The sequence below is a fragment of the Onychostruthus taczanowskii genome, unplaced genomic scaffold (genome assembly GCF_017590055.1).
Source record: "Onychostruthus taczanowskii isolate IOZ18803 unplaced genomic scaffold, ASM1759005v1 scaffold48, whole genome shotgun sequence".
Taxonomy (NCBI): Eukaryota; Metazoa; Chordata; class Aves; order Passeriformes; family Passeridae; genus Onychostruthus; species Onychostruthus taczanowskii.
Window position 1 is genome coordinate 1,441,154 of NW_024502347.1, and position 26,468 is coordinate 1,467,621.

The window sequence follows — 26,468 nt, forward strand, 5'->3', positions numbered from 1 at the left end:
GCCCCCAACCGCGAGTGAGGGGACTGCCGGGGGTCCGCGGCGGCCCCGGCGGGGAGGGCTGAGGGGCCGCCCCGGGAGAGGCAGGGCCGGGGCCGCCTCTTCCCTCCATGCCCGGGGCAGGGAGGAGGAGCCGCCGGCGCCGTGGGGTGGTGGCCGCCCCTCTCCCCGCCGGGAAAGGCGAAGCCGCAGCGGCGCCGCTCGCTCGGCAGCCCCGGCGCGCGGGGGAGCAGCGGCCGGGCGGCCCCATGGAGGAGCGGGAGGGCGAGGTACGCTGGGACGGGCTGTGCAGCCGGGACGCCGCCGCCCGCGCCGCCGCCCTGGACACCATCGGGCAAGCCGTGCTCCGCCGCGCAGAGAGCGTCGCCTCCGGGGCGGCCGCCGACGGGCTGCCGGTGCCCGCCGCCCGGGACGGGCTGGGCGAGGCGCTGGCCCGCCTGCTCATGCTGTCCAAGAGGTGCCCCTTCCCCGACGTGAGGGAGAAGAGCGAGGCGATCCTCAGCGGGGTGCAGGTGAGCGGGCACGCCATCCCTTCGGCTTTGGGACCGGAGGCTCTCCCGGCCCCGTCCCACGCAGGGCGCCTTCGGGTTTCATCTGTGCGACGAGGTGGGCGTCTGATCCGCCCTGTCAGATTTATTCCTGCAATTAATACGTGTTAAGTGCTCTCCACCTCTATGGCTCTCTTCCCGAATGAACGTTTGGAAAAAACGTGATTGAAAGGCCCGGGGGGGGGGGGGGGGGGGGGGACCCTAACTATTCTGTAAGAAAGCACGAAGTCTTTCAGTGGAATCCAGCAGAGAGGATTTGGCAATGAATGGCTGGAAAGTTGGGGCATCCCCAAGGAAGCACTAAAATGACAACTTTAACGCTCTAGTTTCAGTCTGTATGATCAGTGCTGTGGTATTACCCGATTAACTTTAACAGAAATGCAGGAAGGATTTGGGTATTGATATTAGTGTTGCCAATTGAAAATATAAATGGGAAGTCTTGGAGCTTTTAAAAGCCATATGAGCTTGTTGTTAAGGCAGAGCCTGTCAGAATGCCCTTCTTGTTGTTTATTGGTAAATAGCTTTTCCACTGGCATCGATAGGATCCAAACTATTTTTTTTTCCTAGCTCGTAGGCAGCCTAGCCAATAGAGGATTACATTTACTGACCTAATGCTAACAAAAATAAATGTTACTTTGTACTCTTCCACTCTTACAGTCTAATTATAGTTACTTGCATTGCGATTGTCTTGCTCACCTCAGGTTTTTGCCCGGGTCTTGGAATTCTTGTATCAACGGGTCCAGCAGCACGGCTAGAGATGCTACTTTTAGCTTTGCAGAGTAGGAAAAGGAAATTCGGGTGTTTCTTTTAATCACAAGTGAATACAGAGAGCTGTGCTTGGAGAAAGCTGCCTGATTCTCACTACTGTGCTTTAACAGGTTGAATATAGGGAAATCCAGGGAAACATAATAATATATGAAAGTACTAAAACATAATAATGATATATGAAAGTAGATAAAATAATTTATACATTATATCCATAAATATGTATAACATAAAAAACATTATATGTTGTCATATATATATATATAGAAACACATTCTTAATTTGAGTTATTGGAGTGAAAGAGTCTCTGTTTATTTTGTCTAACTTCTTGGTAGTGTGCAATGTAATAAATACAGTGTAACTTACTTTACCCAGTTTAGGCTGTGTGTGGAGTTTTTCTCAAAGCTCATGGTTTCACATGGTTTAAGTGGAAAGTTTGACAGCTCTTCTTTAAAAACCGAAGCCAGTGAAACAAACAACCACCCCAAACTTGAATATTGAGTTGAAAACTTAATCTGGCTTTTTCCCTGTTAAAGGTTCATAAGAGAAGCGAGTGTTACCAGTGAGAATGATGAGTTACTGCAACAGACTGCTAAGGGAAGACTTGTTTTTGCCAGGTTCAAGATATCAGAGTCTATTCAAAGGCCAAACAGATGGTGATCTCTCACCTAAATTTTGGGGTGAGGTCAGAATACAGGACTGGATGACTCCCTTTTAGTTTTTATGTATTTGTAGTAAGTGACATGTTCAGCTATTAGTGTGGTTTAGAAGCTTTGTTACTAGCTTTTTTTTTTTTTAACTAGGCCAAAAAGTTCTGGCAGAAAATGTCCATCTTGATACAGCAAATGCAAGTTCAAATGCCGTGGTCCTTGCTGGTTTGATTAATAAACATAGGTGTGAAAGGTTTACTAGCTGTGAAACCAATTGTATACACACAAGGTGCAGCAAAAGTTTTCCAGCAAGTTAAGCAAAATAAAATAAAATAGAACATTATTTTAAGAAAATTTTTAAAAGCTGCTTTTGTAAATTTTCCTTTTCAGAAGCAGAGATCTAAGAGAGAAGTATTCTCTATTTTATTAATGTAGAGCAGCAAATCTTAGTTCTTGTGTCTGTACTCATAAATGAAAATTTTCATTGTAATCTTTGGAGAATTGTTGGAGAAATAATCCAGTGCAAGTGTTCTGTTTTGGGTGCTGAGGACTATTGTCAGGCATGAAATGGTTTTCTGTTGATTAATGACCAAGAATCATATTATTCAGATCTTTGCAGTGAAGATGGCAGATAGAGCAAACTATTAAATATTATCACCCCACAGAACTGGTGGCTTTCAGCAGTGCTTCCAAAGGTTAGTAACATAAAAATGTGCAGTCCCATTCCGGACAGCATCAGCACTTATATTACTTTATCTCCCTGTTTTGGGATCTGAAACAATACTGAACTCCACAGCAATTTGTACAATTATGCTGTCCAGAGTTATTAAATGACATGGGACCCAAGGCAGGAGAGGCAACTTTGAAGCCAGAAGTTCTTCTGTGAACTGGGGCTCCTCTCATTCTCTCACCTGTGGAATGGTCCATCCCAGACTAGAACTCTGAGCCTGGACTCCTATATTTCTTTTTATTCCTGCCCACCCCAGCTGCCTCAATATGGAGAACTGCAAAATGTGCTTTATTCATCTTTCAGATTTGCTTCCAGCATAAATCAGTGAGGAAATAAAAGATTAGAATTTTCCACGTGGTCTGATTGCTATTTCTTTCTTTGAGTTAGTGCCCTCTTGCCTGTTGGGGCAGCCAGCAAGTATTTAGGCATGAGCAACTGGTGCTCCTGGTGATTTTGCAGCTTTGTGTCTGGAGCAGGTTGGTAGAATGCATTATATGGCTGGTGTAAGCAGTCTGTGTCAGCGTGGCATCCCTCTAATCCTGCCTTTTGTTATGTTTTGGGGTTTTTCCCCCTGGATAAAAATTCCTCTGATGTATGGTGGACTGCTAAGTGTACAGCTTTCTTCTTTGCTATTAAGAAGTAGAATTAATAATGATATTATTATTAAATAATATTGCTTGTGTCAGAATCTATAGAATTAATTACTGCTTAATATAAATTCCCATTGATTTGACTTATGTTCAGGATAATGAGTTCTCATTGTAGGCTATATGTCTGTATATGTATAATAACTTTTTTTTTAATCTGAGAGAATACATCTGTTTTTCTATTTAGAATGAGTTGTTTTTGTAAGGGTTATTATAAAGATAATGTCAGCAAATGAGTCCCTTTTTTCTAATTTTTGCCTTTATTAATAAAAGCAAGTTCCTAAAACCACTTTGACCTCAATAGATAATTTAAAAAATGTTTTAAAGATATTTCAATTGCAGTGCTTTAACCAAGTGAAAACAGTTTCAATGTTTGCATTTGAAAACGTTTGATGAATGGTTTTTGAGGTAAAACCCCCAATATGTATCACAGGCTCTTGGTAAATCCTTGCTCCTGGGGTGTGTTGCATGTATTTATAGCACAGTGCCCATGACCCTGCAGAGTGGTGCGTCATTGCTCCCGGTGCGCTGGGTGTCCGCACACCAACACAAATATATTGGGAAAGAGCAGCAGTGGAATGTCTGAACACATGCTCATGAAAAGTCTTCTGCCAGCCTCTGCTGGATCAATCAGTAATGTATGAGTGGAATATAAATACAGGGTGTCTGTCCGTAGATGGAGAAGAATCACTGAAAGGATGAGATTTGATAGTTAAAATCTCTTCTAACCATTCAGTGGAGAAAACTCAGCAGAACATACTGCTCTCCATGGGTGTGTAAATTCATCCTCTTCATAAACAAAGGGAATACAGAGATGGAGGGCAGGTTCTGCAGGTGCAACAAGATGCTAGCCTACATAGGATGAAAGATGACAACAGCAGAATAAAACCCATAAGTGTCAAAAAGCAGAGAATATGGCACGTAGAGCTGGATTGGGGGCAAATATAAGGAAGAAAGAAACAATCTCTACCTCTTTGAGAAGTAGTCTAATGATATCAAACACTTGCATTGAAGGGGAAAATTGGTAATGAAAAAATAGCTCCGCTCTCTGTTGATCTTTTCATTGATGTAAGCAAAGGAAACGTATAGAAAGTAAACAAAGATGTATGACTAAAGCTAGGGTGGTCAAAAACATAAGGAGGCGTAGCTAAAATGAATATTGGAAGAAAGCAAGAAATAGAAGATCCACAGATCAGTGGATTAACAGATAATGCTGAGGTGATTGAAATGTTTTCTGAGATGGTTAATCCGGCCTGTGTAGTCAATACCCATGATAAAAGCATAAGTAGTACCTTCCGAGGGTGGAGGGAAAACCTGTAGGTTACTTGGATAAACAACAGATTTTAAATCTGGTCGGGCCTGGTGAAATTAATTCCAGGGTGCTTAAAAAAGCAGCTAGCTGAAGTGATCTTGTGTAGTGGATTGTAATTTCAAGATAGTGGAGGGAAGTAGCAGACTCAGATTAATTGGTGCATGCCTCTTCAGTGTGGGCTAAATGGGATGGGATGGAGAGGAAGCTGATAGGTTTTAACTGTAGCTCAAAGAAAAAATGCTGGACCAGTGTTGGAACACATTTTTAGTGCCTAGGAAAAGAAGTTGAACAACAGCCAAAGCAGACTTAGCCAGGATAAATTCTTTTAAATCCAGCATTGCTGCTGCTTCTGTGATGGAGTAACAGGCCTTGTGGTGCAGAGAGATTCTATTATATTAATAGGTTGATATACTGGAGTCCTCAGTGTTCACATGATAGCTTTATTGACAAGCTGGGGAATTGTGATATGTAAACTGCACTTTAATGAGTAAAATTAGCTGGAAAACCATCCCCAGAAGGCAAGCGAGGTCACCTAACAAGTACTTGGTACAGGCTCTACAGGGTCCTGTCCAGCAGAGTCTTGATTAACAAATTTTTATGCTTTGTAGAATAGATTATGAATTGGGAGGGAGAGTAAGAATACTGGAGAGCAATCATATAATTTAAAATTACTTTAATATTTAATGTGAGCTTGTATCATACCTTCTAGTCCTTTGGAGTTTTTTTGTGAAGAAAGTTTGAAGTACTTAGTGGTGGTGTGGTTGGCTAAAAGGAGGCTTAAGATAATATGTTCCCAAAGAAATGGGATGAAAAGGGATGAAAATCCTGCTGCAAAAACAAAGAAAACATGAGCTAGAGTAAACGAACAATGGATATAAATTCCAGAATGACTTGGTTTGGACATTTAGGGAAAATTTCAATATTAGGATAGACTTATCCAGACATGTTCATCTCTAGATCTGAACTGTTGTTCAACATCAGGCAGGAGTGAGGTGCTTATTTGATCTCTCCCTGGGAAAGGCAGAGCATTGCTAACTGGATGGTTTTTCCTTCCAGCTTCTTTTTCTGTGTTTTGTATTGGTAACTGATTAAAGGAGTTCAAGAACCATTTAAGTCCTTTCCCTTTGATCTTCAAGGCTGTATTTACCTGACAAATAGTGCTCAAACCTGTGGTCTGAAACCTGTCTCATACATAAAAGCATTGGGTGGGCTTGAAGGGGTGGTCTTGACTATCTCTTTGTTTTCTCAGGCCCGCTGCTTTTGTGGATAAATGTATCAGAATTCCAGTTTGGCAAGGGCTGTTATGGCACAGAAGAGAGGGGTTACTTGAGCAGCCAAATATATCTTCTTGTCTTAAAACCTTGAGGGACTGATTGGGATCGAGGCTTGCATGGCAGAGGACATGGAAGGGAATATCCTTCCTTTCCAAATTCTGGCAAAATATTTGTATCGTTTACATTAAATGAGCATCCAGAAAGGATGGGAAGACTTCTGGTCATAGCCAAAGCAGACATTGTGTCCTCTGCCACTGTGGTAGGACAAATAAAGCCTCTGCCAGGAGAGGAGGTAGTAATTCCCCTGTGTGCATCCATAAAGGGTAAAATAGGAGCTACTTTTCTGTTTCATTGCTATATTTGTTCTAGCAATGTGAATTCACAAGAGAGTTCACTCTTTGCTTTGTGTGTTTGAGCTCTGTGGTGCACACTGGTTAAGAGTAATAAGGGTGAAAATTACACTCATTGCTCCCAAATAGCTTATCCTGATGAGCGGTGTCACGGAAGACTGTCTAACTTTCCAAATTTTTAATCTTCTTCGGGATAGTCCTTGAAAAAGGAGTTTGTAACTTTGTCTAAAGTATTTTTTAGCCTTCCTGTACAACACTAGTAGTTTTCTTTAGTGAATTTTGAGATCTCTAGCTAGGCAGATCTGTTAGGTTTAGGATTTTTGTCCAAGTTAATTTGACTGTGTCCTGCTGCATGATAGGGATGTTCCCCTGTGATGCTTACTGTTGGTCAGCCACCATAGAAAAGTGTCTCAATTGAAATTTGTAGTCTATTCAAGCTTAAGACTTTAAGTATGGTATCGTCACTGGTGCTGGTGAATCTGATCCATGTGGAAGCTGACTAGTCCCTCTGCACAATGCCAATACCCAAATCAGTTCCTGTTTCTCATGGTGCTCTTATATACAGTGAATTAAAACATCCTTTTTTGTGAGTTCACTTCATAGCAAAAGCACGTTCTGTCTCTTCCAGCCATTGGATGGAATGGATTTAATTATTCATTGTAGGGTGCTCCCTTCAAAATCCACATGGTGCTTTACCAGATCACTAGTTTAGCAAGCATCTGTCTGTTATGGGCTTTTTTGGTTGTGTTTAATACTCTTGCTTTTCTCAGACTGAGAGAGAATACTGAAGTAATGACATGATGCTTTAAAATGATCAGTCTTATTTACAGTGTCTGCTGCCTCTGCAGTGTTTATTGTAAACATGTTCTGATGGTGGGTCTGTATCACCTCTGTGGGGTGAGGCTGATGTTAATGGAGAAGAATTACTCTTGACGTGTCAAGGAATATTTTGAGCAGGTGTGTGAACATATTTCTTAAAGACTTAAATGCTCAATAAAACTCAGATGGCCTTATCTGACTCTTCCCTCCTTCAGCCTACTTGCCTTCTTTCTTAAGGCTGCAGTCTGTTGAGAGAGATGAAGGAAAATTTTCTCTTGCTGAGCTTGTCAACTCCAGAATTGTCTGACCTTGGGAATGTCTTTGGCTGGAATAAGGAGTTGCTTGGAAACAGTGGAGGTTCTCAAAATGATGTGAAGTAGGGCACCTGGGGCACTTCTAATGCTGTTTCTGTGTTTGGAACCTTCCCATAATTTTCCATGCTAACAGTATTCAGCTCTTCATGTATGGAAATGAGCTTTGCTTAGTCAACTTTTCCTTATAATTGTTGGAAATTACTTGATCTGTAAATTTATGAATATATGTGATTCTGCTGAATTCGTTTTCAGGACATCATAACTAGAATTTTTATTTTTAAAATACGTGAAGCATGAAGCACACTTCTGGTAATGTCTTGGTTAATATTTATTTTTTTACTGCATTGAAGTGCTTTAAAACTCAAGAAATCAGACACAAACGTTTCCTTATCTCTTGCTGTTTAGTAATGAGGTAAGCAATTATAGGATGTACATCGGTGGCTTAGTTAAAAAATATTTGTTTCCTGTCTTTTTTTTTTTTCTTTTTTTTTTTTTTTTAAACAGGGGCTAATACCTAGAGATCTGTAGGAGCCAGAGATGCTTCAGCTTGAATGCATTTTGTAAATAGCAGCATCTGTTCTCCTGATCTAGCAGTCACTAAGTCACATGAATGCTTTTTCAGATTTTTTTAAAACTTTCTTTTGATTCTGCTTCTCTTTCTAGAGGTAATTTTAGAAGTTGGCTGTTCATTTCAACTCGTAACTGGATATGATCCTTTCCAGCCTACACTCATGTTCTTGTGTCCACTTAGGTCTCTATCTGAAATTGTTTTTCTTGCTCTGACTCTATTAATAGTGTATGGGTAGCAGTGATCCTTCCCCTCTCTGCATTGATTTTCCTAGAAGTTCTGCTCTACGTTTCAAAAAAGTCAATTTATTTATATTTTTGGGGGGTTTTTTATAATATAATTTGTGCTGTTTATTAGTAAATAACTGTCTTCATTTTGGGCTCTTGGCATACATTTGGGTGCTTTGTGCTCACAAATGGGGAAATTTTATGTATTTTGAGGAGATGTTCAAGCAAAGGGAAAAGCTCGAAGATTTTGCAATGTTTTGTAAATCAGTGTACAATATTAAGTAAAAAAAAAAAGTATGGACTTTTAGCTTATGTAAAATAATGTATCTTCTGTTAGCCTGATCAAAGCATGTTACTTTAAAGAAAATTACATTGTCTTACTGTGACAAGTGCAAAGTGAGCACTGAAGAAATACTTGCTGTTTTGTCATCTTACTCTTGACTTTTTCTTCAGGTCAGGGTTTCTCCTTTTAAAATAAACACAGTGGAAAAGTACTGAATATACCATTGTGGGCCAGAAAAAAAGGTTTTGAAAGCTTGATTATATTTTCCTGTGGATACCGAGTGTTTAAATTTCCAAAAATATGGTTTGCTGTCAGTATGGTTTTCTATTCCAGTAAATTGTTTACAGTTTAACAGGGATTGGAGGGTGGGAAAAGCTTAGGTTTCTTTCCAGAAATCAATGGAAACGTGGAAATCTTCACTTGAAGCTGCATAAATTCATTAAACCCGAAAAGTTGTGGAAATGTGTGCAGTGACTTTGTCTTTTTTTTTCCCTTTGTCTTTTTTTTTTTTTTTTTTTTTTTTTTCTTGGAAACATGGAAATCTTCACATGAAGCTGCATAAATTCATTAAACCCAAAAAGTTAAGTGTTGGCATTTTTTAATGTTTACTGCCTTTCTGATGTTTGCAGTGACTTTGACTTTTTTTCTTTCCCTTTGTCTTTTTTTTTTTTTTTTTTTTTTTTTTTTTTTTTTTTTAATGGAAAGCTTAAGTTAAATTGCTGCCAAAAGTTGGTTTGGGAAGGTGAACTGGTTTAGTTCTATTTAAACCTGGTAAACAATTTACCATTTTTCTTACTTCAGCTTTATGTAGAAACCAAGTTTGTTCTTTCATGTAATTTTTGGTTAAAAGTATCACCCAGTGCTGTGCTCTAGCGCAATAATATTACCCAAAAATATACTGGGCTGGTATTTTAAAAATAGAGGTGATGCTACTTATGTAATCTGATAATGTGTAGCTTCTGTGCAACTGTGAGAACTTGCTTTCAATTCAGGCACTGTATTGTAGAAGAGCACTGAAAACTCCTTCTGAAAACACGTGGGTGTTTTTTTTTTTCCTTGTAAATTAGTTAAAAATTGTAACTTTTTTTGACTGTTCTATGCCTTCTGGAGTCAGCAATAAAGTTTTCTTAGTTGCAGGTCTTTCCTGGCAAGTCCTTTGTCTGCCTAAATGGCTGACTGGCTTTGTGGGCCTTAGCTTTGAGACTCAAAACGTAATCACCTCTTCACCAAATTTCTCTCCTTGGGATATTGTTGATTGCTGTTGAATTGTTTTTAAACGGTTTTCTTCTGAGGCAAATATTTTTGTCAAGGATTTCTTAACTCCTAGAGAGTAAACATGGAGCAATATGACATTTATTCAAGGGAGGAACAAATTTGAAAATGCAAACTTTATTTAAAAGTTCTAAAGCCTTTCCTGTGTGCATTTGTGGTTTGGGTTTTTTTTCTTTTTTTCTTTTCTTTTTTTTTGAGGGAGGAGAGGGGATGGTGTTTGTTTCTGGGAGGAGGAGAATCTCTTTTCTGAAAGACTTTTTTTTCCATTGCAGCTTGCTGCTGAGCCTGTTGCTGGTGTTCTGGTGCTACAAAACTTTTAGCTTTAAATGCAGCCTGTTTGCCAACAGCACATTCCACTCAGATTAAACTGTTTGTTTGGATTTTCCATTTATTCAAATTTTAGTTCTAAACTAGTTTCACACTGATACCCCTGTAGAAGAAAGATGGAGGAAAGGAAAAAGTTTAAGAAAATCTTTCTATTTCTGTGAATTTCAAGTCAGTGCTGAGTGCAAGCTGATGTCCCTTTAACAGTACTAAATATTTGGCAACTGTGGCGCACAAAACGTTTTCTGGAGCTCACCATGTTACGAGATAAGGCCTTACCAGGATATGCTTTTGATATTTGCTGTAACTTCCTTTGTGTCCATTCTGTCCTTCCTACTTGTGTTACAGAAAAGGTTTTGGAAACCTTATAACTTCACCTAGATTACATTTTGTTTTTAAGAGTTATGTTTGTAATGATTGCTTATATTTACCTAGAAATTGATCTGTAAATACTATTCTGTAAGAGATGCTTAATTCTGACATTTTTATTGCTACTGTTCTGTTGCACAAGGCAGGAAAATAAGCTAAATGGAAATGTTTTTGTCTGGCTTTTAGAAGGCATATTGGTATCATTGCTTGTGGTGTTCTGCTTTTCTAGCTATTCAGAACATGGCAGCTCTGCTTGTCTGATATTGTCTATAATCTGTCAGTATATGTAAATTGGAAATGTCAAATGTTGCCGCTTTTTCTTTCATTATTTGGTGTCAGGCCTTTCTCTTAAAGGATTTAAGGTTTTGAGTAAGGTTTCACTAGGAATGAAAGCTGCATGAATGGAATGAAATGCAGAAGATACCATTTGTAGTGCACAATGTAGAAATCTTAATTTTAGATTCTAAAAATAATAAAGGTAGTAGCTAACTCTGTAGCTTATGCATTAAATGAATGCCCGAGATTGAAGCATGGACTGTTCTGTGCTCTTTGTAAAGTTTTCTGTATGTTTGTGTATAGTGATAGAAGACTTGGGAAAAGTGCTGGTTTTATACACTCTGAATTCAGTGTGCAGAACATTACTCCTAAGGACAGTGGAAAATATGTCTGCTTCATGATTCAAAAATTAATTTTGTACTAGTGAGCTGTGGTGTGCTTCCCCATGTATGTTGCTTCCACCTCTGTTCCTCCTCCCAGAGCCCAAGGTCTGCGGCGCAGTGTGTCACACACGTGTGGTTTGGGGGGAGGTACAGTTCTTGGCTGGCAGGTCTCTGGGGTAGGGTAGCCACGTGGCTCAAAAATAATTTCCAGTAGCAATAAATCTTCATGCATGTGCATGACAACATGCTAAGATGATTGCAAAGTTCTGATGGAAATCTCACATGGAAGCTAAATTAATTGCTGCCTGTTTCCTCAAAAAAAAAACAGTTGCTAAAAAATACTTGGGACAACGTCCTGAGGTCAAAAAAACTAATGCATTTTACGGAGAATAAAATCAGATTTTAATACTATCTTCTAAATCTCTTCTTGGTTGTATTGGGAAACTGAAAATTTCTCTAGTTGCACACTCACTCAGACTCACAAATTCCCTGTTTAATGATGACTTCATGAATAAAAATGCCTTTTGAGGAATAAAATGTCTTCAAAGATATAATCTCAGAGTTTGTGTCAGGGATGCTGGTGTGGGAGGGCCAAAGCTTGAAGTTTTGTTTGAAGTCTATGGCTTTAGTGCAAACTTATCCCAGGTTATCCTTTGCTAATATAACCTGTCTGGTTCTGTCCTGTGTGATGATCTGGTGTGAAATTTTTCTTTTTGTATGTAGCTCTTCTAGACAGCTGTAAGGTGACACCTTCTTGATTCTGTAACAGAAACAAATATACAAGTCTATCATCTTCTATTTTCAAAACTTCAGCAGAAAAATGAATAGTAATCTTCTAAACATTTGCTCTATGTACTTGTCAAGGGTGCAGTGACAAGTCCTGCTGCTGAAGCATGAGGTGCTGAAAGGAACCCTTTGCTTTCTAAACTCCTTCTCAGAGAGAGGTCCAGGTGTGGCTGGATCCAAGCTTAGCCCTAGATTTCTTTCCTGCGCAGTGTAAAAGCTAGAACTGCTGGCAGTGTATGTATAGGATGGTACAGTGCACTATTGCAAGGCAATTATATTAAAGCTCACAAGAAGGAATAATTAAGTAGACATGGATGTAACTCAGCCTACCAATCTGCTCGTGGGCAGATCTCTCTCTTAACCTTGACGAGTGTCACAAGAAGGAATATGCTAGAGAAACCTTACGTTATGAAAGAGGACTGGACTTCCATAGTATCAAGTGACTGACTGCCAGTTCCATGTCTGTCTTAACAGCTTGTCTGCCAAACCTTTGCCTCACTATCAGGATACTGAATTGGGGTCATTTAGCCGGACCAGACCGGTTTAGTGTGGTTCAACACCAAAACCAGCACATGGCCTGAGCTCAGCCCACCACTGATAGCTATGCAAACAGGGCATTGTCCAAGTTGCTTGACCGCATTCCGGGGTAGAGTATCCTGCTACAGTACTACTTGAATATTTGTTCAAAAATAAGAGCTGCCAATGCAACTGGACAGGGCTTGTAAAAAAAAGCATTGAGCTCCTTTGTTGTCTAAAACTGCTAAGAAATGTAAGTGGAAATCAAACTGGAAAGAGCATGTGCTGTAAGTTTCTATTGTGGATATACAATATAAGAGGCAATCTAACAAAGAACTAACTCTAAATTCTTAAGCCAAGCATAATTAATTTTGAAATAGAATGAAGTGATTTTCCTAGGGATTGTATCATGTGAAGTATCTTCTTCTGTATGTAATAGAAGCCAGCGATAATATAATTTAATAGCTGAATTTGAGACTAGATTCCTTTATCTGGTGCAATGGTAGATTCTGATGCTCACTGAAATCAAGCTTTCCAACAGACTAAGACAGTCTTCACATAGGTAATAAAGTCTGTAAACTACTTTATTTTCAAAATAGTGTGATACCTCTTGCATAGTTTGTGTTTCTGACTATTGAGCTCTCTGAGAAGTCTTGAACCCTGAGACTTTGAAATGGCAAGGAGGAGCTTCTTCTAAGAAGTTATTTGAGTTCTTAACAATTCTGAAAATTATAGAATGATAAAGAATTGAAGCAGCATGCCGTATAATAGTCTGTTGAACAATATTCAGCTACTATAAGAAAATACAGAAGAGAAGCTGCTATTATGTCCTTGTGGCAGTTGCTTTCCTTCACATAACTAGATGAGATCATGACTCTTCACAGAGTCTGATTTGGAAATCTGGCATCATCTGCAGGAGAGCATCCTAAAGGGAATGTTCTCGTTATTGATGCAAATTCTAAATTTCTAGAAGGCTCTTACAGTGATCTTTTTTATTTCTCTCTTGTAGTGGAGATGAAGTCCAGGAAATGTGTGGGGCAGATTATTTAATAAAGAATGGATTTTATTTTTTTACCCCCTTGGCTCTGTATTTGTATTGAGTTTGCATGGCAAAATTTTGGTTTCATAGCAGCTGCAGGGGTGACTCCTGTGAGAAGCTGCTGAAAATTTCCCAGATGTCAAATTGGCCCCAAGATGGGCCTGTCACTGGCCAAGGCCAAGCCCATCAGTGACAGTGGTGGTACCTCTGGGGTAGTGTTTTTAAGAAAGGGGAAGAAGCCCTGGGTAATAGCAACTGGAGTGAGAGAAGGGAGGGATGTGTGAGAGGAACAGCTCTGCAGACAAGGGCAGTGAAGAAGGGGGAGGAAGTGGTGTTATAGGGACCGGAGCTGAGATTCCATTGCAGCCCATGATCCAGACTATGGTGAGGCGGGATGTCCCAGTGGAGCTTTGTGGTGGAGCAGATCTCCACCTACAGGGTGTGGAGGATCCCACACCAGAGCAGGTGGATGCCTGAGGAAGTCTGGGAGCCTGTGCTGTAGCAGGCTCCTGGCAGCACCTGTGGCCTGTGGAGAATGGAGCTGTGGAGGTTTTGCTGGCAGGATCTGTGACTCGAGGGGGATCCATGCTGGAGCAGTCCGTTCCTGAACGGCTCCACCCTGCTGGAAAGGACCCAAGCTGGAGCAGTTCATGAAGAACTGCAGCCCTGAGGAAGGATGCACTTTGGAGAAGTTCATGGAGAACTGTCTTCTGTGGGGAGGGATCCCTGGAGCAGGGGAGGAAGGAACAGCAGAGACAATGTATCTGACCACAACCCCATTCCCTGTTCCCCTGCATTGCTAGGGAAGAGGAAGTAGAAAAAATTGTGAGGGAGGTTAAGGCCAGGAGGGGGGTGGGGTGGGGGGGGAGGGGAATAAGATGCTTGAAATGTTGGGTTTATTTCTCATTATCTTACTCTGATTTATTAATAATTTAATTAATCTCCCCAAGTCAAGTATGTTTTGCCTGTGATGGTAGCTGGTGAGCGAGTGATCTCTCCCGGTCCTTACCTTGGCCTACGAGCTTCTTTTATTACATTGTCTAGCTAAAGAAGGGAGGGATAGAGCAGCTTTGGTGGAGACCTGGTGTGCAGCCAGCATCAACCCACCACAATACTGGAACTAGTTTGTTGGTGTGTTTTCTTGAGAGTAACATTTAGAATTTGCTAGAATATCACTGTTTATTTGGTTGTTACAAAATTGATTGATGTCTCAAAAAAACCCTCCTTTTTGTGAAAATGCACTGCTTTTGGCAAAGTGCTTGCAGGAAAAGACTTCCTCAGTAATAACTGCAAGTCCCATGAAGAACAGCAAGAAAAATACCCTTAGAATAGCCAAAAACTATGAACATGAAGGTCTCACATTCCAGTCTCTGGTTTGCCTCTCTCAGGTAAGTGACTTGTGAAGGCAGTTGAACAGACAAAGTAGATCTTCTCAGGCATTAGGAGTTTCATGTTTTCATTTAAAGTTGTAAAAATCTTAGAGCATTTGCCTTGGATGTATGAGTATCTTATTCAAGTATGAGTGGGATCTGTACTGAACTGGAGTTTGAAACTTGCTCTGCCTCACCTCAAAACTTAACTTGGCCCTAAAGGTAATTTTTATTGACAAGGTGTCACATTGAGAAATAAGTTCCTGAGGTCTTAAAACTTCATCAGGTTAGGAAAAAAACACATTTTGTCCAGATGCTGTGAAATTTATTTACCTCAGTCCAAAGTGCTTTATAGTAAAGCTGAAGTAGTGAGAAAGCTTGGAAGGCCCTGTAAGGTGGGTGAAGGATTTAACCTGAGTAGTGGTAATCCAGTTAGATTAATGAGGTGAGTTGAACAAGAATTTTGGTGAAGACTGAAATATGCTAAAATAATTTATCCAGTCAAAATGTTAAGTATTTATCTTCTCTTTGTTTTTAGAACTTTAGAACACTTCTAAATATGCTGACTTCAGAAAACTAGGATGAAGTACATGTTTGCATGGCTTTTTCAAAGTTCAGCTTCTGGGATCTTTTTTTGAAGAGGGGTAAAGAGTGTGTCGTGCTACAGAAATAGGACAATTTTTTTTGTACAAAAAGAGGAAAGCATTTTTTCTTCATTTAGATTAAACTTAGTATTATATTAAACACCTCAGTTTAATTAGATTGTTGTGGGATTTTTTTATTGTTTTTTTTTTTTTCCCCTTGATTTTCTTCTGAAGTATTTATTGTCTTAGCAGTAGTATTTTGGGCACTTACTGTCACATTTGGAGGGAACTGCTTTGCTGAGGGTACTTACATTAATACCATCACATGATCTAAAAATTATAGGTTAAAAATAATCCAGCAGGTACTTCATTAAAAGTACCTGGTGTAGTGTTGGTGTAGTGTACCACAGGCATTATCTGGAAAAATGTCCCGTCTGCCTGTTATTCCTGGGAGCAGCCCTAAATTGCCAGAATGGCTGCTCCTGTGTGGTAGAATGCATGTGCTTGCAGGGTTGAGGCCTCTGTGCTGGTTGGTCTGTCCAGAAGTAGCTTGAAATGTTGCTGCACAACAAGAGAGTTGTTTCAGAACTCTCTTAGTATTTCCATTTGTTATGAACAATCATGTGTCTCCTCTTACAGGTTTCAGGTTTCCTGGAGTTCCTGTGGCCATAAGTGTGATCACTGTGCCAAGCTGACACTCACACTTGTCTCTTAATCTGAGAAGTTACACTGTGAGTAGAGGGATGCAGGAAGCAAGTTTTGGATGGGCCATATGGAGCCTGGAAGCACAGTGTCTCTATTTATTGGTGTGGTGTACCATTCAGCAGGGCCTGGGAGGTTAAAGGTAATGTCATATGAATGCAGCTGCAGTATTTTCAGGACTAAATTGGCTCAGTGTGGGCTACCAGGTGTGGCAGTTACCACAGCAGTAAATAGACATTCTTCAGTTGTATGTGCTTCACAGAATTCCACATGGAATGAACTTAAGCTGGTGCACCTGCTCCAGGAAGATGTAATGAATTTGAAGGAACACTTGGGGGAGACTTCATGTCTCATGTTTTGTTGCCAGTTTTTTAATTTGTTTGAAGTGACATCTATATAAATGGAGATGTATTATTCTAAAACTCTTGAGAAATGAAACTTTTGTCCTTTTTGTCTCATGCTATTTCTGTTTGCAGTATAGTAACATGAAAACTTCTTGAGATGGGGCATATTTTTAGTCATTTTTTTGTTGGTGATGATATTTTGCTAGTTTTCTTTAGAAATAATGTAATTGTAACTGACTTAAAGCAGTGATGATTGACACAGTTATAGTAAAGGGAGAAGAAAAGCATTCATGAATAAGAAGTTTGTGGTAGTTGGTCAATCAGCACCTTATATATTAATTATGAATAATCACCACTATATTCAAGTTTCATGCCTATTTCTGTTTTAATTCACTATTGTCACTATTTCAGTTGTGTAAGGCATTTATGTCCAACTGAAACTTCCCTAATATTACCTCTGTATTGTTAGTGAAGCCTTGGCATCAATATGTCTTTCAAAAAAACAAAACTGAAAGAAGGAAAAAGGCCCTCACTGCAAGTCACCACGTCTGAACACAGGAGGCACACACTCCCACGGATTAAAAAAACCCCAAAGCCAAAACAACAACGGAAAAAAAAAATCCCCTACCCAACTACAGTGATGTTTTAATAACTGAAAGAGTTGAGGTCAAAAAGCTGAGGTTTGTGAAAGAAATCAGTCCTGAGTATGTATGATGGTGTCTTCTGTTGCTGGCCATGGCAGCATGTCATGTTGCATGTCCCCGACCTAACCAGAAAATACTAGTAGAGGTACTAAGTGAAAATAATAGCATAATCAGTCTTTCTTTTTCTGAAGGATCTAGCAAGGAATCTATATGAAGGACTTTAAGGGAAATGAAATTATTATTAAATTTTGGTGAATAACTCTTAACTTTAATTTTGAGCTCATCAACGAAGAATTTTAAACTAGCACATGGCACCTAACCAGTTTTTCTAAGAACAGATTCAACAAAAGAGTAGATTCTAGCTGGGTAGAGAGGGCTGATATTTAAGGTTTTAGGACTTTTTAGTTCCTGTTAAACAAAATTAACCAATACACATGTTTAAGCTATCTCTGGAATAAAATAATTTTTTTTCTGCTAAACTGTATTATCTTAAGTAAAATAATGGGTTGTGTGGTAGTGTTGCTATTTGCTTTTTGGTTTTTTGTTTTTTTTTTTTAAAATAATGGGTTGTGTGGTAGTGTTGCTATTTGCTTTTTGGTTTTTTGTTTTTTTTTTTTTTTTTTTTGTTTTTTTGTTTTTTTTTTTTACTCCAAGCAGAGTAAAATTACTGCATTGTGAAAGGCTAAAAGGCCAAAATCTGTTTAAATACAGTTAATTGTCCGCTATTATAAAGACAGATAGTGGAAAATAGAATTCTTTGACAGTCCTCACTAGCTAGAAGAAACTATATTCTTTGCTGTGTTTTAGCTTTTATCCTGCTGTATGACAAGGCCTCATCTAGTGGGAAAGGTGCTCTACTTAATTCAGCCCTGGCTGTAGCAGTGACCCAGCAGGCTGCTTGTATTCCCAGAGATTTACTACCAGTATCTAATGCATCAGAACATAGGTGGTATTTTAAGTGAAAGAAGGGGGCTGGAGCTTGTGGCCTCTTAGATGCAAATACTCCTCAAATTCTTTGAACTCCCTTACTATATGTATGCAACTGAAAGAGTTAGCTTGTATCTTGGAGGTATTTTCAGGGGCAGTGCTCTACTGTTTCTTACACATTGTTACTGTTTCTTGCAGCCTCCTACAGGAGAGAATGGTCGTTCAGCCACTTGGGATACATTTAGGTCATGATTGTGACAGAGCTTACTATGCAGTATTTTCATTGACAAGTTTGTCCCTGATTTGTCATTGATATATTGTTCACAATAACAATAAAAGAGGTCAGGTTCTGCAACAGATGGCACTATAGGAAAAAGCAACCCTAACAGGAAAATGTTCTCCCTACAATAGAACAAAAACTTAAAAATTAAAAGCTGAAATAATCTAGAGCGACTCAACTTCTGGTAGTTGCGAACATCAGAATGCTTTGCTTTATAGTACAGCTGGTGGTTTTTTGGTGGTTTGGTTTGGGTCTGGTTTGGGTTTTTTTTTTTTTTGGTTTTTTTTGTTTTTTTTTTTTGTTTTTTTGTGGTTTTTTTTTTTTTTTTGTTGGGGTTTTGGGGGTTTTTTTTTTTTTTTTGTTGGGGTTTTGGGGGTTTTTTTTTTTTTTTTGTTGGGGTTTTGGGGGTTTTTTTTTTTTTTTTGTTGGGGTTTTGGGGGTTTTTTTTTTTTTTTTGTTGGGGTTTTGGGGGTTTTTTTTTTTTTTTTGTTGGGGTTTTGGGGGTTTTTTTTTTTTTTTTGTTGGGTTTTGGGTGTTTGTTTGTTTGTTTTAAATGGAATAAGTTAACTTTAGGTTTCTGCACTTACAGCCACCAATATGGGTGTGTTATAATTATTTGTCAAGACAAAGGTTCTGGTTTTCACCAAGTCACTGAAAGACAATTACGCAGTCTAAAGACAGGAGCTGAGTTCAGGAAGCTTGTGTTTATGACCCAACTCAGAGCTTCAAAACTCAGGATCCTTCTAACCCTTTAGCCAAAGTCAGTGAGCATCTATCTAGATCTTCATCAGATGTTTAGCTGTGCTAAGGCTGTTTCAGGTCTGGAAGTGTCTTCTAACCCTTGAGCCGAAGTCAGTGGGCATCTAGCTAGATCATCAGATGTTTAGCTGTGCTAAGGCTGTTTCAGGTCTGGAAGTGGGCAGTAGTTCCACACCTATGCTCAAGTAAGCTCACTGTGGATCCAGAGATTAAATGTTTCCTTCTATCTCCTCTCAGGGCTTGCAGAACATGGTGTTCTTGGAGCATGTTTACTGAAGACCTATCAGATGGGCTTTGCACAAAACAAATCAGAGCTACCCCTCCCACTCCTGAGAAATAGCTTAGTGGTTAGAGCATTTCCAAAGAGTAAGGACTCTGGGTTCAGCACCTTTTCTCCCTGAGGTGGTTCAAAGTCATGCCCTTTACATGCCTGGGCTCCCAAGAGGAGAGAACTGAAGTAGCTTTTGCTCTCATTTCCGGGCCTGTGAACAAGTTAAGAATTGCATGTAAAGCAGGACTGCTGCAGTTGGAAGTGCTGGTTGTGTTGTCATCATTAAACAGCTTAACTTTATTTAGGGAGGAGGTGAAATCACCTTGGGCCCATTAATGACTGGAACTTGGCCTCTATCTTGTTTTAGTGATCTCAGTGCTGAGGTGAGAGCACCAGTCTCTCGGATTGAGGTTGTGGTCGTGAATAGATACAGTTGCCTTTTTGTGGTGGGCAGGAAGCTCTAGCACAGTGAAAGATGAGACTGATAAGGCACTTATGTCTTTGGTGCTTCCTGTTGGTTAACTTAGATGACTTCCAACTTGACCTACAGGTTTTGTGAATGCTAGTTAAGGTGCATTACCCTCCCCAGTTTCTGTATAACTGTAGAAAAGATAACTTTTGGGTAACAGAGTGAAGTGTGATCTTTGCTAAGAGATTCAGACACTTGAAGAAATGTTCTTGTATTCAACATCATTGAACTTGTCTGCACAGTGTTTATTGTATATGTCAGCTTGACCTTCCACTAAGGTGGCCCTTCCTTGGAATACTGTTTAGAGGCTTCTACACTAGATAACTAAACTGCCTTTATTATGTTCCTGTGATGGGAATGCTCATGAAACTTTCAGTTCACAAGCATCTGAAAAGGCAGTTGAAAGTGGAGATGTTTTGTCATTTGTTTCTTGCACATGTTTATAGTACCCAATCTGTCCTAATGCATGAGGGCAATTATCCCCACGTGCTGGAAAGCATTGTTTTTTTCAGTGAGGGTCCTTCCTGAAGCCTTGAGAAGTTTTCTCTCCCTTGGTATATCTCCAGACTTCTTCTAGTTAATATCCCCTCACACGTGAGGGCATTGTAGGTTCATTATTCCTTTATAACTGACTGCCACCTCTTGGTGGAGGTTTGCACCAAAACTGGGTGTCTCTTGGTATTTTGTATGAGTTTTCCATTTATCTTTAGTTTCGGAGAAAAATGTTTTCATCTAGAAGTTCCCATTAAGGGAAAAGAAGAACAGTTCTTTAAAATATCAATGGGTGTATAAGACTTCATAGAACAGTTTGGCACCTAGGAAGAAAATAATTAGTCTCTAGTGGGTTTGCAACTTGCTTTCAAAATTCAAGTGCAGCGAGATGTAACCGGTACTGTTGCAGCTAAGTGGCTGAAACAGGGTTGCAGAACCAGGAGGACAGTCTGGAGGACGAGCAAAACACTGTCAGCAAGTATTGTACACTGGGTTGAGTTTAACAGAGGCTGAAGCTGAAATTCTTCTTGAAGAGAACTCTGTATTCTTGGTACTATTTAAGTTTTCCCATGTCAAGCTTTTTCATTTGACTGTATTATGCAGGAACTAGATCATTAGCATTAAAAGAACCTGAAGTTCTTCCAAGTTTATATTCAGGCCAAATGAAGTAAGCCTCAAGCAAACATGCAACTAGATGACATAATAGCATATATTAAATGTGCAGAGGCCTTTTTATTTCCCCATCTCCTAATTATATCAAACAATAGGAGATGAAATACATGTGTCTTTATGACACTGTGCTTCCACTTTGTTTAATAGACCTTTTTTCAAACATAGATATGTGTGCAGTTGAATCTTGCACATAGTGGATGGCCATGGGCATTGTGAAATGCCAGAGATTTCATGAACAGTACCATGAAAACCTGCAACCTGAAGAGAAACCCTGAGTGTTTCTCTGTGACTGAACTTGCAAGACATACACTAACACTTCCCTTCACACTCCGGTCTTCTGACTTTAGGATAACTTCCCATGATTGCATGTGAACTAAATTACCATTAACTTTGGAGTAGCTCATCTATAAAAACTTATTTGTCTGACTTGCTGTGTAAAACACATCAAATGGGGAGCATCCTGTCAGTTGCTGTGGCTGAAGTGACAAGATTTAACTCACAAAATGGTGGTAAATTGATTGTTTGCAGTTGTGGAACTTATTATGATAACAGCTCTTATTAATGTTTACTTTTCTGTCTGTGTTAAAGCATGCCTGCATGCTAAAACATATATTCCATAATCTTCAAAACTTTTTTTAAAGGATTTTTGAAAGGAAGGAAATGTAGCAAATGCCAAACGTCAAGTGGTGCTGTAGACAATTATTGGTTCAATCTATTGGCAGTAGATTAAAGAAGGTGGCTGATGATGGCCAGCTCTTCCCTGTTTTCTCACAAGACTGGGTTAATAGTTTTCTCCCTACCTTCCCCAAGTGACATGAATTAGTTATATGCTACCTGGGGTGACTGTTTAGTGACCTCCTAGTTTTAAAAGCTTTTATGAACATCAGAAGCCTAGAGTTATAAATATGGAACTTCAAAATAGCCTGGGTTTTTTTGTTTGGTTCGTTGTTGTTTCTGGAATAGCTAGCATAAAACCCAAGGCTGGCCCATTGTCAGTTAGCAGACTTCCTTTTTGGCGATTCCTTCCCTCTTCTGTGAAGTTTTAATCTTCAAAATATCAAATAGAGAAACAAGCAACAAACAAAAGGGGAAAAAAACCCCATAGTTTTCCTTTTAACATTAAATTATCAATGTCCTTGAAAAGATGGAATCAACCCTTTCATTGTAGATCATTATACCTTGGGAGTGGAACCAGGGAAAATAGCAGTTTGTGCAAAATGGAAGCTGGTAAGGCTGTGCTTGTGTAATGGTTTGCTTCATTTCTCCTGCTGGAAATCTGGGAATATCCCCAACTTAAATGATGGACATTTATTAATTTAATCTACCCCACAGTGACTTGCTTCTTGTGGAGCCCTTATGCATTACTAGACCCAGCTGGTTTGGAAAGGGGTGATTTATAGAGGTGTTAGTGAGAGTAGTTAGATCTGTACTTGGATTAGAGTTCGGGAATAGCATTGAGCACCTACAATTTACATTGTCCAAGTGCTGGTTTGTGAGTTTTACTTTTTACCTTTTGGAAGAACCACTCTATAAGCTGAAGGGGAAAACAAGTGCTGAACTCTGGCATTAGGCTTTCCTGGAATGAGGACACAGTCCAAGCTCAAGTACAACCATTTGTTCTAGTGATTTATTTTCATCCTTCTTGGAGCAGAAGAATTTGAGATGTGGGTTTCAGCAGATGACAGTCTAGCAGGTTGCACTTCTGGCTCAAGATACCAGCCTGTTGAAGGACAGAGGCTTTTGGATTTACTGCTTCAGGTGAGTTTGGAGCCAGGCAGAGCTTTGTGCAGCAGTGCTGGGAGCATTGCTCAGAGCTGAGCAGGGGTTGTAATGGGTGCTGCTTGCTTGCTTCTCTGGAGGCAGAACTGAAACAAGAGAGGAAGTCAGGTTACTGTTTCTGGAGTGGGGAAGAGAGAAGTACAGGTTGGTGAGGGACAGCAACACAGTAGCTTGTGAAGTTAGGTAGAATTTTTTGACACTTGTTCAGTGTTATCTCTCTTTTGCTGCTATACTCTGGGAAAGGAAAATTCTGTGATCTATGAGGGTTATGAGAACATAAAGCTTTGAGCATATTTTCAAAGCAAGCAGTATTTTTCAGTAAGAGCTTTCTGTGCATGTTTATATAGGGCAGTAGAGAGAGGTATTAGTAGAAAGCATAGCTAATAGTAACACAATAAATATTGCTTTGGAATTTATGCACCTCTGGCTGATTGTTTAGTGTTCTTGTCCTTGAAAAGTGCTCTGTGAAATATGAAGATTTCTGTAGAAAAAAAGTTTTAGAAACATTTTTGCCCATTTTAACCTTTTAATAGTCTGATTATCAAAGGCTAGGGAGATAAAAGTTCATTCAGCATTAGATTGTTGAGACAACCAAGTACTGAATCATAACCCTAATGCCTCTTTTGTGCCAACTGCCAAATAAAATCATGTTACTGGAATGAAGTGCCTATATCCTGCACAAGAATACTTGGCAGTTAGCAGCCAGTCACTTCACTAAGCTTAACAGCCAGGGATTGTAAGGAAAGAGAGGAACTTGCAAATGTTAGATTGGCAGAATTTAAAAATGAAAGCAACATGAATGGTAAAATCCATTTGATAAATGTCTTTAGGCTAATAAAGATTTTTGACTCTAGTGTTTTTGTGCAAATTCTCTATGTTCACGTTAATTAAATGTGCAGGGTATTATTGTTGTAGCTTTTTTTGCACTTACTCTGCACTATCAAACTCATCAAAGTTTTCCCTATTAATTTTCTTTGAGGTAGACCATCTCTGGTCTCTGAATTTCAGATTCCATTTTCTGTCTCAGCTGTCTGGGCATAGATCATATTCATGTCTGATGACTCAATGACTACCTTAGTTAATATATCCTAAACTCAACTCCTTTCAGCTTTTCCCTGCCGTGTTCTGTCATCGTCATCCCGTTGCTCTTGCTTCCTACTTTGCCATCATCTTACTATTTTCCTACAGTGTCACAGGATGCCAACTTTCACGTTGTGTCACGAAATCAAAAATTTGTTTTTAAAGATCTGTTCATTTCCACTTGTGCTTACTACATAAAGATATTGATTTCTGTATTGACTGTACAGACAGGATCTGGCCAACTTTGTGTGCCCATAAGGCACATACCTTGCCGGGACTGTATCAATAACAGCCCTTCCAGATTGCACATTCTTGCATCATGCAGCGTGCGGGGCTGCAGGAACGCATCCTGCTGACGCACGGGAGCATAACAGAAGGTACTGCTGAGGCAGGACATGGGGGTGGGGAGGTGAGGAAATAAAGCAAACGAAGTTCAGCTGTTTGAAATCCCAAATGAAAGAAAAACTGTCAGCCTGAGGGAGGTCACAATTTAGTGTTCCAGCTCCTTGACAGAGCATGACAATTTAGGATTATCTGCATAAATCTAAGATACTGCTGAAAGCAGGTAAGTGAAGTAGAATCTTTCTGCTTTGTTCAGGGTTTTGTTTTGTTACTTTGACCTGTTTTTTTATGCTGGTTCTGCAGGGGCTTTTTGCACAATTTTTTCCAGTCCTTACTGGTGAACCAAAAGAAAATGCCTTGGTTGCATGATTTAACCATGTATTGTGTTACCATTACAATAATATTCAAAATGACTACTTTAGGTCTGTCTGAATACAGAAAGTTATAATTCCTTTCCTGAAATCCTTAAAGGTGCCAAGTGTCTCTAGTAGCCTTAAAACTTATTTAAATATTAAAATCTTCTTTAAAATGAAACTCATGAAATAATAGAAACTGTAAAGACAGTTCTCAAATAATTTTGATTTCTTCCTAAGAGATTAAGACTGGGATTGTGGTTATTTTGTTGCTCAGTCATTGTATTTGCAAAGTTATACATTGAATGTATAAACATGTCAGCTTTAAATTCTGCTAATCAAAAGATACTGTAGTTAGTCTTTAAGATCAAATCTTAACTTCTGAAGCCTTTGCCAGCTTGGTGTCACATTCACATTCATGTGTCCTGCTGTTGAAAGGCACTTTCAACAAGTTGTCTCATTGCAAGGAGGGGACAGAAATATAATCGAGACTTTGATCTCTCAAGAACTTGGCACATGAGTGTTCTCTCTGACTCCTTAGTAAGAAATCTTCCTCTGGCATTTCTCCCTAAAATGTACTTTCTCCTGCTTCAGCAATATTGAAATGGGCTTAACACTTCTAGGAATGACCTGAGAGATGAGTGCTATTCCTGGCCTTGCCACTCTCTGATCTTGGATGAGTTATAGCCCCATTTCAGTTTGCTTATCTGTAAAATGTAAATAATACTCATGGAACTTCACAATAGTTTTGAGTTATGTGAAAAGCTGATAGGATGTATTTATAGAAGTATATTTAGTTGAAGTTGAAATATTTTCTGCTAACTTTTATATGCCATTGCGCTTTAGAAAACTTCTATAGCATGACATATTAATGTGAAGAAAATTATCCATAGAGTATGGTGGAAATTATCTAAGAGATGTTGTAATTTCTTGTGAGACTTTGAAAAAGCAACCTATAGTGCTGCTATTTGCAATTTCATTTTATTGCTATTTCACTTCATTTTTCATTTACTTCAATTCAGAAGTGGCTAAACATATTCAGACTTTCAAAGACACTGAATTTAAGGTGGGGGAAAGAAACAGTAATAGGAAAACAACTATGTTATAATCTAGCACATGTAGACGCATGTGCTAGCATTCTCCTTCCTTAAAATCCTAAAACATTTCAATTTGGGGGTAGGGTAGATATTCTTATCAAGACACTAAAATTTGTTTTGCTGGCATTTGAAATGTTGCTAGCTTTGAGAAGTGAGGAAGCTGTTTAGCAGAACATAGCAGTGCTGCACAGTATTATGTCAGGAGACAGAGAACAACACAGTGAAAGTATAAGTGAAAGCAGCATTTGGCTACACTGGAATCTGACCAGTCAAAAATTGGTGTTTATAACCAAAGGAAAAAAATACCCAGACCTGTGGCTTGTCTCAGTATGTTTACCAGTCTTTTTGGCCTAAAATCAGTAATGGGCTTTATTGAAAGCATTCCCTTTAAATGGTGACCTTTGGAGCCAGGCTGTATTGGCATACCTTACATTAGTACGACCTCAGCACAGTTACAAAATAAGTAAGGCTTACAAGTTAGGCTTTTGTGTATTTAAGTTGCATATTCTAATAAACATATTCTGTTTGCATATTACTTCTGCCATCTTACAAGTTGTATTGCAAAGTGGAGCTGCAGGAGGGTGGAAGGTGAACACCATCATCTTGAAACCAGCTATGGCTGCAAAGTAGACCTTGTAAAAACTGTAAAATTGAGCTATGATTATGCCATATATTTTTTGGAAGGCAGATACAAAATAATAGTAAAATTCTGCAACTGTTTGCAGAAGTTGCAGTGTTCAGTTTGACAAAGGTTTGTCCTCCCTAAGTCACTTAGAGAAATGTTTTCTCTTATGAAATTCACATGTACATAATGTAGGGTGCCAGGGTGATCACTGCAGCTGTTTAAAATAGAA

General features: G+C 39.3%; 1 protein-coding gene across 1 annotated transcript in view; it reads left to right on the plus strand.

The window, feature by feature from the left end:
• The window catches only part of SESN1 (sestrin 1), a 78,697-nt gene continuing 52,229 nt past the window's right edge, over nucleotides 1-26,468 (plus strand). Inside the window, exon 1 of the mRNA XM_041414933.1 lies at nucleotides 1-509. Coding sequence (XP_041270867.1) covers nucleotides 108-509 — 402 coding nt within the window. The 5' untranslated portion in view covers nucleotides 1-107. The remainder of the gene's footprint in view (nucleotides 510-26,468) is intronic.